Here is a 21,211-nt window from a genome sequence, read left to right as displayed (position 1 = left end):
GTCGGCATTGGGCGGAGAGTGCAGAAGGTTCAGCATTGAAGAGAGGGTATTCGGCTATGGTTGCATGCTGTACTTTCTCAACGTCTGGAAATGACACGCGCACAGCATCGTGTCAAAGCTGACCACCCATAGAACCTTGCATGCAGCCAGTCCAAGGATTACATACTGTTGAATCATCCCGTGTGCAGTATCGCACGCCGACGATGGCAGCGCATCCTCGGGACTGGCGTGTGCAAACGAAAGAAACGACCACAAATTCCTCCGACCACAGAGGCGGTACATTTGGTGGCACGCCTTGTAAGAGTGTGCTAGAAATCGGCGTCAACTAGGGCCCGCAGCTATTGACTTGTGCTGCGGCAGCACGACAGACAGCAGTTAAGTTTCGTTCGGTTGACATATGACCTATCTCCTGGAGCTCAACAATACCCAACCTCGTTTTACATTCCTTCAACATGTTTCCGATGCATTTCATTATCCTCCTCGCAACATTCTCGCCTGCCCTCAGCCTAGTCCTTCCAGACGCTGGGCCTCAAGGCTACGCTTCCAACCCCACAGAAGGCCCAATCCAACCAAAAGCCGTCTGTCCAGCAATTTGGAAGGAAATCGCATCAGACCTCCAAAACTCGTTCGCAGATTGCAACAACGACGCAAGATCAGCCATTCGATTCGCCTTCCACGATGGAGCGGGCTATAGTTCCCTCACGAAACCATATGGACCCGCCACAGGTGGTGCGGATGGCTCGCTTCTCTTGAGCGATTCAGAAATTGCTCGTACCATTAATGATCCAATGCAAGACTTCCGGAATGATTTCTTGCTACCCAAATACAAAACTTACAAGAACCGCAACGTGGGAGCTGCGGACTTTGTCCAGTTCGCTGGCGTCATTGGGACGAAAAGTTGTCCAGGAGGCCCGGTGTACAAGGCCGTGTGTGAGATCGACCTTATTCGGTTTGCAACTTCTCTAACATGATTCGTAGGTCGTCGGACGCATAGACGATGCCACTGCTTGTCCGCTGGACATGCTACCCGAAGCCTTTGGCGCCAACTCAAGCGCCTCAGTACTCCTTGATCTCTGGGCCGCGAAGGGGTTCGACGCGCGAGAACTAGCAGCTCTGCTAGGCGCACATTCCGTTTCTAAAGCGTTCGCTGAAGAACAGGATGGCATTCCGTCAGGAGGTAAGCGGACATGTATTCGAGAAATTTCTTCTCAAAACCTTCTCACCGTGATTCATAGGCGCTCAGGATACTACACCGACTACCTGGGATGCGAACTACTACAAGCAAACACAAAATGGTACAACCGAGGGTGTGTATAGTTTTGACTCGGATAAGAATCTCGCAAAGCTGGGCACGGCTTCGGGGAGAGCTTTCACGGAGTTTGGGAATGATTTCGAGGTGTGGGGTGAAGCTTTCAAAGCTGCTATGTATAAGCTCAGTGTTCTGGGGATACCTGAGAGTAAGGTGGCGGGATTCATTGATTGCAGCTCTGCTGTTGAGTGAGTAATAACTAGGTACGTTGAGCATTCATACGAACGCGTGGTCATCACGCAGGCGGGAGTGGCGATGCTGATGTCGGCAAGGCATGTATTTTCACCACACACGGCTTGTTGTTGACACTTGTACATGGAGTGCTATGCTATGCTTCTGCATGTTCACTATCTTAAATGCCCGTGAGTAGTGACAAACCACCAACTTGACTGTGAAGTCTATCAAGTTGCAAAGCGAGAGGTCTCTTCTCCAACTAGGACCATGATGCGTATGCTCTCCGGCCCGAATGCGGTGCATACAAGTCAAAGAGGTCATGCCAGTCCGTGAAAGAGCTGAGTCCAGAMAGGGCTGTAAGACTCTGCACATGTTTGAGATTTTTCGCTTCACGCCCCACAAAGGACGACCCCCTAAAGAGCAATTAAGTAGAGGTTGATCGTCCACCACCCTCTCCACCCCGTGCAGTATGCGGTTGCGTTCCACAAAGCCCGTGTTCCTTAAAATCCCATATTCCACAAGAGCACCGCGCTCGTAAACCAAACATCGCCGATCAATCGATAAGCCTGCGAGTACAGAGCAGATGTACAATATCTCTTTGCACGGTCACTTGACTCTACAGAGTCCTCTCGAGAACCCTAGCTTTGAAGCATCAGCAGCGAAATTAATTCTCGCAAAAACCGCAGCTTAAGCAGATCTTTGATTAGTGAACATGATTTCTAATGCAAAGAGACAATGTAGCATGACCACCCAGGAAGAGAAGTCTCCGTAGAGTCCCGTGTACATGTTAACACTGTCCTGGGTCCCACGCTCTGCATGGATCCACTGCTTCAGAATACGACACGCTCGCAAATCGATCGAAATACGACGAAGAAGCTCCCTAAGCTTCTCTGATCAAGCAAGTAGATCGTACTGTACATGATGATAAATATCCGGCATCAGCATCCAGCCGGACCCGAGTTATGYCTCAGGTACCAGAAATATTTCTTTGCCCACGTACGGGATTACAAAAGTCCGCGCCAAAACACAATCTCAGGTTCTGACCGCCATCATATCCGTTGTTCTGCTGCCGGATGCCGATAGTGATGTCGATGTCGACTAACAGCCATCGTCCAACGCATATCATGCGGGCGGCATGAAACTCGCATACAATCCTCCCTGAACCACAGCGTAGACCACCATGGCTCTGACAATCCATTGACCTTTTCCTTTCAGCATAGCATTGCCTTCTTCATGCAGCGCAAGAGCCACAGCAATATACCACCCTGCATACCCGCTCGACACTCGATTCACAATCTGCGTGTGGAAGCTGGTAATTGCGAGACCCGTCAGAATGATCTGCGGCAAGGCTAGTCTTCCTAACATACCCCTCTCAAACTCCCTCTCCTTCTCTCCTTCTACCATCCAGTCTCGTAGCGCATCAAGTGCTGTAAGCCCCAACATAAGAAGCATAGGTGTCGCAAGCAGAAACAGCGGAATGTTCGATACCGTCCAGTAGCGAAGAAATCCCACATTCCAGTAGCGTTCCTGCACGAAGGTATAGATACTCGGCAATCCCTTCTCGCACCAAGGTCGTATGTTGTCTGCTGTGCAGAATTCTTGATAGGCGAGTGCTTGAGGGATGATGTAGCCTGCTCCGATCAAAATTCCGGCAGCGACAATTCCCGCGTAAAAGGTGAGCGCCCGGAAGTTCCGGCGAGTTATAATGTCGCGCAGTTGAGGGATGAATGAGATGGCATCCCAGAAGAAGATACTGCCAGTCAAGAGACCATTACTGCGGATCGTGGTGGCGAAGCCGATCAAGACGCCGCTGAGAAGGAGAAGGAGGAAAGCTCCGGCGGGAGTCGCAGTGACGTTCTTCCTGGCGAGAACATAGCAGAGCTGTCCAGCGAAATGCGCTGCTGCAAAAGTACTCTCCCCATATGGCGCCGACAAGAAAAGTCCAGCGGGCGAGATGATGTGCAGAAATGCCGCTGTGAAAGCTATTTCTCCATTCCTGATGGAGAGAATCTCGAAAGTGAGCTTGTAAAGACAGAGGACAGCCAACAAGTGGGAGATGTGAGAGATAATGATGCCGGATAGAGCGTGGCATGCAATCGCAGAAGTGCAGACATTGGAAGGAAAGACTGAGAAGGATACTTAGCTACCTTCCTCCTACTGGAGACATTGTGAAAGACACACCTGTGGTCAAAGCAGCAGTCAATTGGGCGAATACTCCACTAAACGCCCATTCTTGCTCAAAGATTTGGCCTTGCGAGGAAGAGCTGACGAAGTAAATCGCGTCCCATCGCGTCAGTTTCGAGGCGAGATGTTCAATCGAAGACGTGAATGACGAAGGCGAGCGAATGGATCCGCTGCGTTGCAAGAACAGCTGAGTGGAAGTATCGTACCCCGGTCCTGGGCTGGCTAGGGCTACGAGTAAGAGGACCGACTTCCATGCAAGGAAGAATGTGATCAGCTTCCTCACATGCGTATTCGATGATCGGAACGCGGCACTCTCATCTTTTTTTGATGATGCCTTGGCTGAAGTCCGACCGGAGATGGCGCTAGTATGGTCCATTTTTGGGGTGCGAAGGATCTTTTCTGCAAGTCGGCGATTCCCAACACGCAGCGCACGCCGATGAGGCTTTTCCTATCTTGTGGATAGCCGTTTGGTTAATTCTGGAGAGGTCAAATTTGAGAGCTCCGGGATGGCTGGACGCCGAAGATGAGGAAATCTTTGATCGATATCCGCCGTCCGCGGGATGCAGCGGTCACAACGGGCGAGGAGTGCCTTGTGAGCAACCGGTCAGATCATCTGCGGCTACTGTACTTGTGATGACCGTGCAGATGTCGATGAGCTGGAGTTGAGTTACTCCGAGCGGAATCCGCGGACAGCTTCGGATTCGACGGCCCTCGTTCGCTTGCTCGCATTCGTGTCGGCGAGCGTATTCGGATTGGTCGGAAAAGGAATTATGCAATGCCAAATGCGAAGCAGCTGCAGGTGCCAGCGATACTGGGCAGGTACCTAATAATTGCTTCTCCCCTGAGCTTGGAGAACGCCGCGTGGTGTTTCAGCCTTCCGCCCTGCGAACCACAGAATGACCCGGCCAGGATGATATGGATGACTGTCGAAAGGCGAAACTTGACGGCGGAGATACGTCCGTAATGATGAATCAGAATGATGCAAGTGGCCGGTGACCAGCAAAATCAGGCATCCGGGATTTCGGATCTTGAGGTCAAAGGGTTGAACAAACGCTAGAACACTGCAAGGTAAGAGCAGAGTGTGCCTAACCCAACCTCAGCTAGCGTTCGCGGCTCCGGCAGAGGGGCAAGCCCGACTCCCGGCGGGCCTCCTGCATGYGATGGAATAATGCCAGAGGCCTTTTGGTGCCTTGGTGAGACATGCAGAAGAGACAAAGGAAAATGGCCTGATCCGTTGCGCGTTGCACATCTCACACCTGCTTGCGAGCACCCATTCATTGCCTACTAGTCTGCTGCATCATATCTCACCACCCTTGGCCCGCTCCTATATCTCAAGAATGAATAATAAATGATCCTCTTGGCTCGCCGTTTGTGTTTCGCCAACGCGTGTTCCCTCCTTTGACCCTAGCCACGTCTCCAAACGTGGGATCGCCGACTAGGGCCTGGGGGATTGGTGCCAGTCGAGGTATGACCAGTTATATGCCCAATTTAGGAGCACCACCTTCCTTCGAGGGGCTGTTTGCTTCTGCATCATGGCGTGTGTTGACTGGCGCTTTTCAGCTCGCAGGATCACATCTCACCGACTTGCCTCACCGTCTTCTCCCTCCGCCCGCAACAACACCACCGTGTCACACAGCCAGCATGCACCATGGCGGCCACGGCAACGCAACAGCAGCCCATGTCCATTACACGATGGATCCCCAGCCTGCCGGCCATGCTGATGAATCCCTTTGGAATGGCGGAACCCGACAACAGCAGCAAGAACAGCGATGACCAAAAAGACAATGTCGCTGTCCGAGTCAATGGAATCCCAAAAGGCGACCAGCCAGTAGAGAGTCGACCTCCGCTGCATTCCACCTTTTCATTTGGCGAAAGTGATGCTTCTCCCTCCCCGAGTCGCACGAGCCGGAGTAGCTTCTTCGCCGAACCGGAAACCACGAATAGTCTCAGTGCAGGATCCCGCGAAGGTAGCATTGACGGGAAACGATTAAGCAGAGGGAGACCAAAGACCCATTTCTCCGTGTGCCATGCGCCTCCCGAATCGCGCACCCGACAACGACTCCATCGAAGGCCGAGATCTCTCCTCCAGCTTCATCGATTGAGGGACTCAGCCCGACCAATGCCGGCATTTGAAGTCGTGCCCAGCACCAACTTCTCCCTCTCACTCAATGCGGCTGTCACACGCGTCTTCATGACGAAGCACGGACTACACCCTCACGATTTGGTGGTCCTCAAGGCCGAAAAGTATAGCATGCAAAGCGACGAGGAGGATGAATTGCGGGACGTCATTGGGTTGATCTGCAAGGGTGGTCGCAAAGATGATGAGAAAGTCGGTGGAGGTGGAGCTAAGATTATCATGGCGGACGGCAAGACGTGGGATGCATACCCCATCAGCAATGGTGGATATGAGTTCAACTCGGTGGACAAGAATGGTCTTGCTCTGACGGTCAGATGGGTGCCGAAACGGAACAAGGATGGCAGTACCGTGGGCAAGGATGGACTGAGACGATTCAACTTCAGTAGGTCTGTCTCGATTGATCATTACAGACCTCTCGACTAACATCGACAGGCACAATCTCACCCAATACCCGCCGCCACCCTGTCATAGCCGCACTCTCCAAAACAGCATTRGACATTAACGACACCTACAGGCTCCCAGATCCATCGCCTCCCACTCCGTTGGGAACACCCAAAGCCTCGACCACATTTCTTCAGGACGTCATGGACGACGAGCTTGGCGATATCAAACAGACCTGCGATACAGACCCTCATCTAAGGGAACTTATCACAATCACAAGTATCTTTGTCACATTCAAAGAGAACTGGTCTCCAAGTTTCAAGTACTCTACCGAAGACTGCACTCACAAACCTTTCCCCTCCTCACCTTCGAAATCTGCCATGGGAAGTCCCATGACAAGTCCTCCAGGTTCTCCGGCGTTGAGCCCGAACTTCCACCTTCATCATCAGCCCCTTGAGAAGAGAGGAAGCATCAAGAGCATATCCTCTGGCATCGTTCGACGTACGAGCTTGCTGAACAGCAGAAGTAAACGGAACTCTCTCGCTTCCAATCCAGAAGATGATGCGCACAATTCTCCAAGCAGATCTAGTTCCATTACCAACAAGATTAATGGCAGAGCGAGAGCGGACTCTTCAAGTACAGTCCTCGTACATCGCGCGGCTAGCAATCGCAGGAAGAATAACCAACAATGGCGCCCTGAACTTCTCGGAGCTAAAGCGGAGACAGTGCAAGAGGGCAGTCGAGAGGATCTGTCGAGGGTATCGGAATCTAGGAGTAGGAAGGATGGGGAGTTGCCTAAGCCAAGCCCTCTTGCTACCGGCATCATGAGCCAACGAAGTTCTTGGGAGAAGGATGATGAGACGAGAGGAGAGAGTGTTACCAGCGTGGGGAGTAAACGGGAGGGAAAGGGGGACAAAAAGACTGGGAAGGAGAAGAAGACTGGGAAGAAGGCTGGGAGGCTGAGGAGGTTGTTGTGTGTTAGTGGGGATTCGAGTTGAGAGGAACCTAACTTTGGAGACTGGGGCTCGATGCAGATTCATGCAACGACGCACGAATGATACTTAATGATACCCTCTTGTGGATAGTGGAGCTAAGGATTGCAGGGATGGGTTGGCGAAAAGTTGTACATGGACAACAGAACAAAACTGTATGGAATGAATATGCGACTCTTCTATCCGGTTTTTGATCCTCGCTCTGATGCTGCTGAGGCTGGAGTCGGACAATGTCTTGTCATCCATCACTATGATTGAGGAAGTCGCACATGTGAGAAAGGCTCCACAGAAGTCCAAGGCGGCACATGACGCCTCTGTTGTATGATCTTTCGATATTGCTGACGTATCAAGTCCGCTTGTCGGCGAGAGGGGAGAGGCCAAGAGTTTGTCGGCCATGGTGTGTAGTTAGGTAGACGATGCCTCGGAGGAATAGTCTCCTGGTCCAATGCTGTTGTGCTATAGTCATCCCCCACCATTCCCATGATTCAGGAGATGGACCCAAGCCATTGTCATCGATCCCGCTGAGGTCTGCTGACCGTAAGCTGACGGCAAGCTACAAAGTGAGAGCCAGGTTGGAGCGAGCAGGTCACGAAATCTTGGCACGAACACACATTGTTGCCGTCTACAGCTCATACACATCACTTCTTCGGTCACAGCGATCACACGCTCAGAATCATCGTCACTGCTCCGCTTGCGCAGGGGCTGCCGTTCAAGAAGCCACGCTAGGCAGTTGCCGCCGGCCGAAACCTTCTCAGAACTGACGCGCCAAGAGAAAAATCGCATCTTCGCTTCCAGGCAAGAAGGATCTTCTTCGTTCTTCACCTCAACTCATCCATCCATCTTACTCCCTCCGTGTGACTCAAGCTCGGCTTCTGCTCACGCATTCGGACATCAAGACCAAAAAAACGAGTAAAACCCAGAAAACCCGTCCCGGCTGGATAACAGTCGGCTCCTGATTGCTGTGCGCGCAAAGAAGCAGTCTTCCTCGACCAGAACGAAACTGTGAGTGCGAGTGTCATCGGCATACCTCGCAGTGCCGGCCGCTGACAGCATCTCCCAGCTCGCTCGATCATCCCATTCAATCTTCGTGCAGACTCCAGCCAAGGCGTACGTTTGTCCTCTTGTTGTTTTCTTTGTCCCCGATCCGAGACAGCGAACAAGAACGGCGGGTCTCCAGATCCTTCCACCTTGCCTGGCCGCTCCGGCAAACAGCATCACTCCACGCCATATAACGCACACATCCTGGCGGCCGCGCTGACACTCCCGCAGACCATTCTACACACCACAAACGACACTTGCGACCGCAATCATGTCTGACACCCAGAACGCAACCTCGCCCACCGCGGCTCCGGCCACCACCGATGCGCCTGCCGCCAACGCGATCAACACCAGTGTGCCTGCCGGCGGCGACGAGCAGACTCCCAACTCGGCCGTCCCATCCACCGCGAACCCAAACTCCGCCTCGCTGTACGTCGGTGAGCTCGATCCTTCCGTCACCGAAGCCATGCTCTTCGAGCTCTTCTCCTCCATCGGTCAGGTCGCATCCATCCGTGTCTGCCGTGATGCCGTCACTCGTCGCTCGCTCGGCTACGCATACGTCAACTACAACGTCGCCGGTGATGGTGAGCGTGCGCTCGAGGAGCTGAACTACACCCTCATCAAGGGCAAGCCATGCCGCATTATGTGGTCGCAGCGCGACCCACTTCTGCGCAAGACCGGTCAGGGCAACGTCTTCATCAAGAACTTGGACGCTGCCATTGACAACAAGGCGCTCCACGACACCTTTGCCGCGTTCGGCAACATTCTCTCCTGCAAGGTCGCCCAGGACGAGCACGCCAATTCCAAGGGATACGGCTTCGTGCACTACGAGACCGCAGAGGCCGCCAATCAGGCCATCAAGAGCGTCAACGGCATGCTTCTCAACGAGAAGAAGGTGTTTGTCGGTCACCACATTCCCAAGAAAGACCGCATGAGCAAGTTTGAGGAAATGAAGGCAAACTTCACCAACATCTACGTGAAGAACATTGACAGCGAGACCACCGACGAGGAGTTCCGTGAGATGTTCGAGAAGTACGGAGATATCACCTCTGCCTCCCTCGCGCATGACAATGAGAGCGGCAAGACTCGTGGATTCGGCTTTGTCAACTACATCCGCCACGAGGACGCTTACAAGGCGGTTGAGGAGCTGAACGATTCCGACTTCAAGGGACAGAAGTTGTATGTTGGCCGTGCGCAGAAGAAGCACGAGCGTGAGGAGGAGCTCCGCCGTCAGTACGAGGCCCAGCGCCAGGAGAAGAGCGCCAAGTACATGGGTGTCAACCTCTACGTCAAGAACTTGGCCGATGATATTGACGATGAGGAGCTTCGCAAGATCTTCGAGCCATATGGTGCCATCACTTCCGCCAAGGTCATGCGCGACACTCTCCCTGCGGATGGGACAGAGGAGAAGAAGGAGGATGGCGAGGAGAAGAAGGAGGGCGAGTCTGAGGAGAAGGATGGTGAGAAGAAGGAGGAGGACGTCAAGGAGGGTGAGAAGAAGGACGACGATGTCGAGGACCTCTCCAAGAAGATGGACACCGTTACCATTGCAGGCGAGAAGAAGCTTCTCGGCAAGAGCAAGGGCTTCGGCTTTGTCTGCTTCTCCAACCCAGATGAGGCTACCAAGGCCGTCACCGAGCTCAACCAGAAGATGATTCACAACAAGCCGCTTTACGTTGCTCTCGCGCAGCGTAAGGAGGTCCGCAAGAGTCAGCTCGAGGCGAGCATCCAGGCCCGTAACCAGGTCCGCATGCAGCAGCAGGGTGCTGCCGGTGTCGTCCCACCACAGTTCATGCAGCCACAGATGTTCATGGGTCCTAACGGTCAGCCCATGATGATGCAACCTGGTGGACGTGGTCAGATGCCATTCATGCAAGCTCCTGGCGGTCCCGGCCAGCGCGGAGGCTTCCCAGGCATGCCTCAGGGCGGCCGCGGCGGCCCAATGCCCGGTATGCCCCAGATGCCATACGGCTACCCACCTCAGATGGGCGGCATGCCTCCACAATTCCAGAACCCCGCCGCATACGCTCAGATGATGCAGGCTGCACAGGCTCAGGCCGCGCGTGGTGGCCAGGGTCGTGGTGGCCCAATGCCAATGATGCCGGGAATGCCCGGTATGCCCGGAATGCAGCCACCGATGATGGGTGGTCCAGGAGGTGCAGGCCGTGGCGGCTTCGGTGGTCCGCGTGGCGGTATGATGGGTACTGGCCCTGAGCAGGCGCGTGGCCGTGCTCCCAACCGTGGCCCAGGCCAAATTGGTGCTGGCATCGACATGAACGCGCTCAACCAGGCCTCTGCTCCTCAGCAGAAGCAGATGTTGGGTGAGGCTCTCTACCCGAAGATTCACGCACAGCAGCCCGAGCTGGCCGGCAAGATCACCGGTATGCTTCTGGAGATGGACAACGAGGAGCTCCTCAACCTGTAAGTGTCATATACTCTGCATTCCAAACACAATCACTAACAACATCACAGCACCGGCAACGACCAGGCTCTTCGGGAGAAGGTTGACGAGGCACTCACTGTCTACGACGAGTACCTCAAGAACCACAACGGCCCATCTGGCGAGGAGGGCGCTGCTCAGACCAACGGTGCCGAGAACCTCAACCCCACTGCGGAGGAGGTCAAGGACCCCGAGGCCTAGAAAGCCAACAGTCAGCCTTGGTCTCGTCGGAAGGTGAACGTGCTGCAGCCTGTAATGGCACAGTAATTTAGRAATCCTTTCTGGCGAGCCTGGTCCTTGAATGGACTCTTTCTCAAACCCACGAAGCGGCCGGCGTGGGAACGTCTTCTCTCTTACTGCGATACCCGATACCCTTTTCAAAATGCTACCGATTGTACTATTACTGCTACTACCGCCGCGCACGCGACGACTCTTTGTGATTTCCCTCGGAACAAGTTTACCCCGAAATGGACATCCTTGCTATTCGCTTAGACGGGGTGTCTTGTTACGGAGCAGCTTACAAAAGCGCATCATCAAAGAGGAGATGAGAGAAGGAGAGATTGAGCTGAATGTTGTGTATGATTACTGCTACTAGATTTTAGGTTTAGTTGCATGTACGAGGATATGACTTTTCAATGACTCTGTTTCGCCGTCTTCGTCTGAATCAATAATGCCATGCCATGCGAAGCGAAGCTTTGGCTACTCGCGTGGAGACTGAGTCTTGCATGTCGCGTGCGTGTGCGTGGCGGGGCTGTCACACTGTGGGGATCCCTGCACTTTTGTGGGACGAACTTTGCCCAGATTTTGCCATGAGGTGAGCTGAGACCGGCGGCTTGGTGTTGCTTGATGCTGTGGAGAGGGAAGACTTCACGTCAACAATAAGTGATACTCCCCTGTCGAAACTTTACAATTGTGTCTACGACATGATTACTTCAGTCGTTGCATCGTAGCGAGAGTATTGAAAGACCTAGGGACCAAGGAACTGCATGGGCGAGAATTCTTAACAGCCGTCTTGTCGTTGAAGGACGACCAACGCGGCACCAACGAATGAGGTAATCGTGATAGGTACCTTATCCCCCTCATCTTTATCCACATTGGAGCACTAGGTGGTTCTCCCACGTTCCGCGATTGTTTATTCGTTTTTTGCGGGGACACGTGCGGTTGTGCCACGATGCCGAAACGGCTGAAATGTAATGTCTTCTTCCCATATGATGATGGATGGTTTGGGAGCTTTTATTTAGGCGCCGCTCTTTGGTCCGGGGGGTGGGGGGCTCAATGTCGGTGGTTTGTAGGTAAGAGCGAAAGCGGATGTGGGTGGTATCTTCTTTTTCTCTCTTTTGAGAGCTTTACTCTTCTTCTTCTTCTTCTTTCTCTCTTCTATCTCTTCTGGCTTTTTTTTTTGACTCGTATTGAATTGTGAGTTTGTGAAAATGGAAGATAAGAAAGAATCCCTCCAAGCCAACGATGGCTCTGCACAACATCCAGAACAACACGAATTCCAAGACCTCTCGCCCGGCGGGGAGAAATTCAACGATACTGCTCCTCTTCCCATAGATGAAGCAATGAACACCCTCCTAAACCGAAAATTCGACCGCCACATCCTCCCCTGGTTATTCGGCATGTGGCTCCTCGCTTTCATCGATCGCGCGAATATCGGGAATGCAAAGATTGATGGTTTGGTGGAAGATCTCCGACTCGATGGGAATAAATTTAATATCTCGTTGGCGATTTTTTATGTGCCGTATATTTGTGTGGATGTGCCGAGTAATTTGGTTTTGAAATATTTCAAGGCTGGACAGTATTTACCTGCGCTTTTGGTTGGGTGGGGATTGACGGCTACTTTCATGGGGTTTGTGGGGAGTTTTGAGGGGTTGTTGGCTGTGAGTATACCTTATTGCTTTTTGGGATGAGGATGGATGATGGGAGATTGGCTGGGCTGATCATGATACTTGGTGTAGGCGAGATTCTTCCTTGGATTGTTTGAAGGTGGGTTATTGGGTGGGATGATTCTATATCTATCGATGTGAGTTGATCTTTGAGGCTTATATGAGGGGATGCTGAATGAATTGTAGGTTCTATCCAAGACACGCTATGCTTTGGCGCATCGGCTTGTTCTACAGCGCCGCACCACTTTCCGGAGCCTTTGGTGGTCTTCTAGCAACCGGTCTCGCACGAATCAAAACGGAGGGATATAATGGATGGCCCTTCATCTTCTTCGTCGAGGTATCCAATCTTCCCGGAACCAGATTCCCTTGACTCACTAACAGAACCCAGGGAGCAATTACCGTAGTATTCGGTCTGATAGCAGTCTGCTTCCTCCCCAACACTCCCAGCGACAGCAAATTCCTCTCGCCCGAACAACAAGAAGCCGCAAATCAACGCATGAAATCCGACAGTCAAAGCTCCACTTCCAACGCCAATGTGGAAAAGGAAAAGTTCGATTGGCATTGGGTCAAACTCGCCATCTTCGACGTCAACACCATTCTACTATCCATCATCTTCTTCTTCATCATCACGCCAATTTACAGCTTTAGTCTGTTCCTACCAACCATCAATTCCACTTTCGGCTACTCGAGAGTCGTTGCACAGCTTCTAACCGTAATGCCCTTGGAATTGGCGATAGTGTAGAGAGACACGCTGACAGAACTATCAACAGGTCCCACCAAACATCGCCGGATTCTTAAGTGTCCTCCTCATCTCCTGGCTATCAGACCACTACAAACGCCGAGGAATCTTCATGCTAATAGGCTGTTCTCTCACCCTAATCGGCTACATAATGCTCATCTCCACCCCTAGAAGTCTCGTCCAATACGGCGGAACATTCTTCGTAAGTCTCCATTACCCCCTTCCACCATATTAATCCTCTCCACCGTACGAGTTAGCTAAAATCAGTCCTCCACCACCACAGGTCGCAGCAGGAATATTCCCCTGCAGCCCCCTAGTAATGGGCTGGCTATCCAACAATCTCGCACCCCACTACGTTCGAGCCACAGGCACAGGTTTCCAAATCATGCTCGCGAATTGCGCGGCTTTTATTGCGACTTTTACTTACATCCGTGATGAGTACGCTATCCCATTCCCAATCTCTCTTTCAACCCACCACCAACAACAACAAACGCTCTGACATAATCCCGTCCCCCTTCTAGTGCACCACGCTATACAACAGGCCATGCTATAAATCTCGGAACTGTAGTCGGCGCTATTGTAACAGTTTGTATTCTTCTCGTGTATAATACTGCTGAGAATCGGAGACGGGAGACGGGGAAGAGGGATTATCGATTACGGGAAGGTGAGAGTGAGGATCGATTGGGGAGTCGACATCCGAATGTGAGTTGTGTTGTTGATTCATTCGCGACCATTTTTGAGAGGACTACGCTGATTTTGAGTTGCAGTTCAGGTATACTCTGTGATGGAATTACAGATATGTGTACACACAGTATATATGCTATTCTTTCTGGTTCTCACAACGCCCCACAGTCTTTCCCTTTCGTTTTGATTGCAGTCCAGCATTGTATGACATCCTTGGCATGTTTATAAGTGACGACTGCATTCTCCATCTCCTTTCGCTTGATTTCCATTCGGTTCCGGCTGTGTAGGCCGTAGTATGTTCAGGCATCGTCTCTTCTATCTTTTTCATCTCACACTCACCCACTCACCCTTTTCAGCTTCGGATTCTCCTTCTCTCCAACTTCGGCCTCGTCAAGGATCCACACGACTCCCATTCCAGCATCGTCACTAATCTCTTGCCCATCCTTACCCACGAGCACAGCCCTACAATCGCCTCTTTCATCCAGGTTCATTCGATTCTTCAAGTGACCCACCATTCGAAAGTGCACTGGTGTGGTGCTCAACCACCTCAACCGAAAGGCTGGTGAAGTCTTCCAGTTCAGCTTACCCGCGAAACCGGGTTTCGGTAAGGAGGGGTCAGGAGCAGTGGTCATGAGGGCATAGCCTTGAAATGCCATGGATYTGTTCACGGAGAAAAGAAGAATGACATGTCGAGAAGTTTGGAAGGCCTCGGTTAGGAGAGCTTCGTTGTGGACTTGTGTCGCCCAGAGGTTGTCACGCTGCGYGGCGAGGACATTTTCGTAGTTCCAGGACTTAATCATGAAGTAACGAATACCTGGAAACGACTGAACATTAGAACTCGAAGCAATGAGAGATATGAGATATGGAAAAGAGACGGTATTGAAGTTCTTTTCTTTTGCAGCCATTGCTGGTACTGATCTTCTTCTAGCTTTCGCCGAACAAGACGGGATGGCCCATAAGACAAGACGAATGCAATGCACTTATAACTTAATCACGAGGATGGAACTGACCGCCGCGTTTGAGATCCAGACCGGCACTTCCTCGATATTGTGGTAGACGCCCGCCTCCGCCAGGCCGGGCCAAGTTAGTGGCACTGAAGCCAAGACGGGGTGCATCATTACGCGGCTGGTAGCTGTCGTAGTCGCGCTCACGTTCGGAGAAGTCCGGCTTGGGTGCACGTCTGCTGTCGGGGTCACGGTCGGAGTAGTCGAGCTTGGGTCCGCGCCGATCTTCCTGGCGGTAGTATGACTGGCGTCGTTCGAGGGATGGATCGCGGCTACGGCGCTCGTCATCTGGGCGGCGGCGTGCATCTGGGTAGCTGATTCGGCGGTTGATGCCCGGCGGACTGAGGCTCTGGCGGCGAGATGTGGCGGTAAGAGGTCGTGAGTCCGGTGAATCGTTAGCACCACGAATGCGGAAGCCGTTTTCTTCACGGCGCTTGCTCGCCGAGAGAGGCTCGGGTGAGTGAGCTCGCTTGGTGCCWGTGACTTGACCTGTCGGTTTGTCCGTGGCCATTGTGGTGGGCAGCGGAGGTGGAGCCATGGTGGCGGCAGGCTTCGGAGTGGCAAAGCGGAGAGAGGCAACATTTTCCTGCTCGAGCTGGCGCAACTTCTCCAAACGGTCAGCGATCCGGGCCGCCTCCTCCTCCAGACTCTTCCGCTCCTTGTACGCGGAGAGCTTCGAGTTGCGGAAGTCGACGTCGTGATAGCCCGTCATCTCCAGCCAAGCTGGCAGGTCGGCGTAGTATGCATCTGAGAGGTTAGTCTGGGAGTGCTGAGACGCTACTGGCCGCAGTCTGAGTGGCGTGGGTTGTGCTTGTTCGCGGTCTGCCGGCACCACCTTGCTCGTTTGTCTCGCCATCTCTTTCTCGGCGGGATCTCTGAAGCTGTTGTGGTTGGTTTGAGGTGCGGCTTCCTTAATACCGTGGCCGTTGGTTAGCAGGACAGATTTGTTGGAGGGTGCTGGTGGAGGGTTGACGGCGGCGTCGGCTGCCATGGCAGCGCTCTTTGCGTCTGCCAGCGCCTTGCCTTGGTCGAGGAGAGCATTGAGCATGTCACCAGCTTCCTCATCATTGCCACCATTGTTCACATTCATGTTCATCGTGTTCTGTTGTGTGTTCTGCGGGTTGTTGGAGATTGGAAGCTGTTGAGCACGTGTTTGCACCGGCGTTGCTTGTCGAGATGGAGCTTTTGTAGGCGTCTCAACAGTCTGCGCCATCTTGGCCGGCGTGTGGGAGCGAGACTCGGGCTGCTGCGAGCGCGCGGGAGTCTTATTCTTCGCGGCGAGCAGTTTGGCCTTGAGCAGCTCTTGACGCAGCTCGTTGGCGGTTTTGGGAGGCTTGCCTGCAGCAGTGAGGTTGGTGGGATTGCTGTTGTTGGGTGTCTGCGCAGTGGATTGCACCGGCACCTTCTGTTCTACAAGATCCGCATTGATTGCCTGTAGATTGTAGTCGAAAGTCAGTCCATTCACATGTTGGGAATTCCAAAACCGAAGATGCATACACCTGCTTGAGCTTCACCATCGCCGTAAAAGTCCGCGTTCTCATCATCTACCTCCATTCCATTGGCTTCTGGCTTGATCGAGTGGTTCCCATTACGAAGACCACCGATCAAGTCTTGAAACCAAGCATGATCGCGTGAGTCCATCGCGGCCTCAACTGACGATACCTTAAGGTAGGTTGTTCGTGCGTGGGCAAAGAAATGTCCAGGGTCACTTTCAAGGTTTGGATGGTCGGAAATCTCAAGCGGCTCGCCCCGAGCTCCGTCCTCCACACGATAATTGTGGATCAGAATCAGATCAAGGGCCGGTGAAATTCGATTAAGAAGACAAGAAATCCGACGATCCTTTCTTGCCTCTCCGTGACACTGCTGCTTTTTGTGCTTGTAACCACCTGTTCGTGAGCGTTATCGTCGACTCACTACAAGGAGAGGCGGCAATCTTCAATTTCGGCGGCCCTTGGTGGATGAGAAGCAGATGTTGTATGATATGGATGTGGATGTCTAGATGATGCCTATCCTCTTGAGGAATGATCCTCATCTACATGGTCGTTTCCACAGCTCCTTCTTGACATGTCTTACAAAGCTCGCTTTGTTACTTGGTAGATGAGAATAATCACAACTTGACCAGCACACTTGCAAGATGTCTCGCTCATCATATATGTGGATGCTATCGAAAAGTGCGAGGGTAGAGAACACGAATCATACACTCATTAGGTTCAGATGTTCAGTTTCCCATCCTGTAGCCAGCACAGCCTTCGTACATGCAAGCCATCAYACATCCTCCATTCCTTCACCTCCCAAGCACTTGCTCCGTCACTGAGGGCAAGGCGTGGTTCTGTCGCGCGTATTGTTGACTGTCTGCCAAAGCTTTCTCCTGAGATGAAATCACAGTATCCGTACTAATGCCRGCATCCTGCAGCTGCATTCCATCGTTGTCTTCAGCGATTGAAGCTTCGTGTTGTGAACTTGGAGATAGATCATCCGTCCAAGGACTGCCACCATCATCTTTTCGTATCGGAAGATCTAGGAGTCTGTCATCCAAATCGGATTGTGATGCTTGGATTTTGTGTTCCATCTCTTCCTGCTCCCTCTCCTCCTGTTTCGGTTCGGGTGCTGGCAAGTTCTTCTTTCTCCGCGCATCAGCAATCAATCTCGAGAAATCATCGTGGTGCAGCTTTGAATGTGCATCCCCATCAAAGTCTTTCCTCATGAGTGAACTGTTCGAAGTTGGAGCCTTTCCACCCTGCGTCCTTTCCCAAATATCCAAGTCATGAAGGAGATCGCGCTTCGCTCTCGGTTGAGTAGAGTCGCAATTGGCATTCCAGATGTTGACCCATTCTCGATGTCGACTGGTCATAAGTTTCTTGTTTCCCCAACTGGGAATACCGCCTTCCTTGAGCTTTTTCGCCATTGCCGAGTCGGTAAGCATCGAGTAGTTGAGTTGATTTATTCGATCTTGAGGTCGTGTTGCAGGCTGGCTGGAAGATATCCCAAAGCCGTTCAGACGTGCTTGCGCAGGCTTTGCCTTTCGCTGCCGTTCCTGCTTTTCTATATCGCATCTATCCAAATGCGCGAACACTTCAGCTTCCTTCATGCGCTTGCCGCATTCCAACGGACATTCGACTAGCCCATCGCTAGGTGGTTCCGGAGACTCGGGGTTGTATTCCTCCTCATCCTCGCTATCCTCGATCTCAATAGCATCCTGTTGAGAACTTGTATTTGCGATTCGTCTGCTCTTGCTCCTGGTAGTTCGTATTTGATCGTTATTGCTGCTCTCTTCCACTCTCTTTCGTTTCCCCACCCGAGGCCCTTCCTTTATCTGTTTCGCCACTCCCATCGCTTCCCCTCTGGCAGCAACAAAGGCCGCCACAACCTCCTGTAGGGCCCAGTTGTTCCGTAGTTTGCTCGCTTGGTCTGAAGTCCTGCATGCTGGGCACTTTCCATCCTGCGATAAACTTGTTCGAATGCAGCGGGAGCAGAAGGTGTGATTGCACGATGTGATCATGGGTGTGTCATAGAATTCCTTGCAGATTTGACAGTGAAGAGGCGTCTCGAGACCGGCGAAAGTAGGCAAGGATGTTGAGAGCCAGTCTGTGGGGTCGGGGACCGAGTAGAGGTCGTCCATGGCGGTGGTGGTGTTGGGCCAGAGAAAATGGAGCGATGATGTCGCGAGGAAGACGCGACCTTGAACTTTCCGAGCGCGTAAAGGGCAAAGTCAATGTTTAGTCAATATTTCAGGGGGGCGTTTATAATGTCTTTGTCACTCAAATTGCATGCATCTCTCTTCGCCATTACATCGACATCAGAAAATGTCCTTTACGCCTTTCGAGTGYGACGTGGGCACCATCTCTTATTCAAGACTTGCTTATTCAAGTGGCAAGCACTTCTCTTCGACATCTGATCTCTGCTCGTGAACATGCCTTTCTCATGTACTCGGACAGAGCAAGAACACTCCTCTCCTCGTCAGCAACAAGGTCGCGAAAGATAACAGCTCAACCTCATCTTATCGTCTGGACTGCGCCATTTCTTTCAAAACATTGATCCAATGGGACCACCTCCGAACTGGATCTCATGGCGGGAAGGTCCTACTTCATCTGAGGCAATGCACGGAGGCGGWGAATCGGTAGTGTGAGACTCGCTGGTGCAAGGCAGCGGTGGTTGAAAGCGGATTGTCTGCCATTTCTACCGATCTGATCGCAAGTTGAATCTACACTGAGAATTTCAGCGATAACAAGACTCGCACTTATAGGCAACGAAGCAATSTCTCCGCTCATGTGGCCTGCACTCAGCCGCAATGCCAAGACTGGAGGCGCCATGCAGGCCATACAGCAAAAAGGTTCATCTTCGCCGCGGACCTCGCCATCAGAACAACCCACATCCTTCTCGAAATTCGAAACCATCAACAACGAGGCTATTGCATTTGACCGCGTTGGAATAATTGTCCACCGGTCTGCTGCATATTGGATCTACTGCCTCCTGCTCATCAACGGGTGGCCTCGTCGCCAGCTTTCCACGCGATCAGGCATAGAAGGCGATTGATGCAGCGTGCGTAGCTTTCCCAGCGTGCCAGATAGCAGCGTTCTCCACAACGCCCATTCGTGATGTGCTTCGTGGCACAACTTTTCGTCCCTCCAGCGTCTGAGTTCCATGCGCTGGCGGCGATGCGAGCGTCATCGATGTTCCTTGGTTCGTTTCAGCTCACTGCTCAGGACGTGATACCGCCAATTCCACAAGCAGTAAGGATCGCAAGGATCACGACAAAACACCAAGCAAGAAAGCGGCCTGGCTTGAACTTGTAGCCATCCTTTCGCTCTCGGATCCGAGGTCCACGAGATATCTCCTCCATTTCATGAAGATCGGATTGAGACTCCAAGGCAGAGAGTGTTGCTTCGACATCCAAGGTCCCGTCTCTGGCATATCTCGGGCGTTCCAATCTTAGACTTGGTACAAAATTTCTTGCCATGTCTCTCGAGTAGTTTGGAGGCGGACGATCATGGCTCCCTGCGTCTTTGAAGTGAATAGGCGGTGGCACCGAGAGAGCTGACTGTGTCATTCTTTCCCTCGTGTGAAGATATTTGAGAGCACACTCTGCAACATGGACGCTTGGCCTTGATAAATGATGTGGGCAGAAGCTATGACTTGCGCTCAGCCGAAAGCTAAGCTGAAGGACTCAGATCATGCGCTTTTCGACACATCCTCTGCGGCCACGCTAGGGAACTCTACTACGACCGATAGCGCTGTAAGAGCCAACGATGAGGTCGACTGACCTGGTGAGCGACTTGCAAACACGCATTGTGAGACATCATGTCACATCGCAAGAGTGGTCCAAGTCTTGGTGACGAATCCTGTCCGCGCCCGCCTGTCTACAAGATCAGCTTCATCGATTTGGTTTGCAAAGGTATCGAGCTTCAGGTAGCTCAACCATCTTACGGTATGAGGCTTAACACCCGCAACACTAGGCTGAAGCCTATATGGGTGCCAATGCAGAATAGGTATGCATACCTCTCCATGGCTTCTGCGTCTTCTCCAGCAATAGACCCACATTCAAACACCTCTCGCCGCTACCACGATCGCAGGTACCGCTATGACAAGAACCCAAAACATCCAGAACGCCCAACAAACTTTCGAGCAATCACAGCACAGTCTCCTACCTCGTCGCCTCCGAGGTTGTATGGCTTCCACATTACTAGCAAAGCTATCCACGCCCATTTCATCGGCTCGTAGGACCCGAATTTCTGGCACTGTTCGCCCACTTCGCTCGAAGCTCGTTCGGACACCATCACGTTCGGGTAAGAATTCTTCACTCCGGTATGGTCGTTGAGGTATCCAGAAATCTCGAAGTGCCAACGTCGATGCTACGTTCCGCTCGAAACTTGTGCGATGCTCGTCGCCGATTTCTTCGACTTCTCTTTCATCTTCTATTCTTCTTCGTTGGGCTATCCAATAAACCCCATCGGGTCCAACATTCGCACGCCATCGAGTCGCATTCTCTTCTTCCTCTGGCTGGACCTCTGAGTCTATCGTTCCCGAAGCTGCTGCCGCCATAGGATCTGTTTGAGTATAAGGCGGCAAGCCTGCATTTTCATGCGAAGTCAAGACTTCCTGGTTATAAATTGGGAAATTCTCCTCGGACCAGGAAGGATAGCTGCCTCTAACATAGGCCGGTGGYAAAGGGCGGAGATATTCCCGCATTATCACGAACGTGTACAACGTTCCACTTGTTGTTTGGTTTCTTTCGGATCGCTGAGT

General features: G+C 52.3%; 7 protein-coding genes; 4 read left to right on the top strand and 3 right to left on the bottom strand.

Annotated features, from left to right (window-relative positions):
* Nucleotides 1-452: 452 nt before the first annotated feature.
* RCC_01312 (uncharacterized protein) lies at nt 453-1,501 on the top strand (the record flags this gene model as incomplete). XM_023766583.1 has 3 exons in its annotated part: nt 453-926; nt 979-1,177; nt 1,236-1,501. 3 exons carry the CDS (start codon nt 453-455, stop codon nt 1,499-1,501), a joined length of 939 nt encoding a protein of 312 aa, XP_023622351.1.
* A 1,104-nt stretch (nt 1,502-2,605) lies between these two features.
* RCC_01311 (related to GPI mannosyltransferase 2) lies at nt 2,606-4,043 on the bottom strand (the record flags this gene model as incomplete). XM_023766582.1 has 2 exons in its annotated part: nt 2,606-3,609; nt 3,665-4,043. The coding sequence occupies 2 exons, from the start codon at nt 4,041-4,043 to the stop codon at nt 2,606-2,608; spliced, it is 1,383 nt and encodes a 460-aa protein (XP_023622350.1).
* A 1,272-nt stretch (nt 4,044-5,315) lies between these two features.
* On the top strand, nt 5,316-7,183 carry RCC_12091 (uncharacterized protein; the record flags this gene model as incomplete). XM_023766581.1 has 2 exons in its annotated part: nt 5,316-6,186; nt 6,237-7,183. The coding sequence occupies 2 exons, from the start codon at nt 5,316-5,318 to the stop codon at nt 7,181-7,183; spliced, it is 1,818 nt and encodes a 605-aa protein (XP_023622349.1).
* A 1,303-nt stretch (nt 7,184-8,486) lies between these two features.
* RCC_12092 (related to Polyadenylate-binding protein, cytoplasmic and nuclear) lies at nt 8,487-10,856 on the top strand (the record flags this gene model as incomplete). XM_023766580.1 has 2 exons in its annotated part: nt 8,487-10,636; nt 10,688-10,856. 2 exons carry the CDS (start codon nt 8,487-8,489, stop codon nt 10,854-10,856), a joined length of 2,319 nt encoding a protein of 772 aa, XP_023622348.1.
* Nucleotides 10,857-12,085: 1,229 nt separating this feature from the next.
* Nucleotides 12,086-14,065, top strand: RCC_01309 (related to putative tartrate transporter; the record flags this gene model as incomplete). XM_023766579.1 has 8 exons in its annotated part: nt 12,086-12,535; nt 12,614-12,678; nt 12,728-12,878; nt 12,930-13,253; nt 13,312-13,482; nt 13,564-13,718; nt 13,802-13,982; nt 14,048-14,065. The coding sequence occupies 8 exons, from the start codon at nt 12,086-12,088 to the stop codon at nt 14,063-14,065; spliced, it is 1,515 nt and encodes a 504-aa protein (XP_023622347.1).
* A 234-nt stretch (nt 14,066-14,299) lies between these two features.
* Nucleotides 14,300-16,609, bottom strand: RCC_01308 (uncharacterized protein; the record flags this gene model as incomplete). XM_023766578.1 has 3 exons in its annotated part: nt 14,300-14,778; nt 14,975-16,400; nt 16,466-16,609. The coding sequence occupies 3 exons, from the start codon at nt 16,607-16,609 to the stop codon at nt 14,300-14,302; spliced, it is 2,049 nt and encodes a 682-aa protein (XP_023622346.1).
* A 643-nt stretch (nt 16,610-17,252) lies between these two features.
* On the bottom strand, nt 17,253-18,587 carry RCC_01307 (related to postreplication repair protein RAD18; the record flags this gene model as incomplete). Its single annotated transcript, XM_023766577.1, has 1 exon — nt 17,253-18,587. One exon carries the CDS (start codon nt 18,585-18,587, stop codon nt 17,253-17,255), a length of 1,335 nt encoding a protein of 444 aa, XP_023622345.1.
* Between the last annotated feature and the right edge of the window lie 2,624 nt (nt 18,588-21,211).

This window comes from Ramularia collo-cygni, assembly GCF_900074925.1.
Source record: "Ramularia collo-cygni strain URUG2 genome assembly, contig: RCC_scaffold01, whole genome shotgun sequence".
Lineage (NCBI taxonomy): Eukaryota > Fungi > Ascomycota > Dothideomycetes > Mycosphaerellales > Mycosphaerellaceae > Ramularia > Ramularia collo-cygni.
The sequence above is the reverse complement of the archived record's forward strand: the minus strand, read 5'-3'. Positions and strand labels throughout refer to the sequence as shown.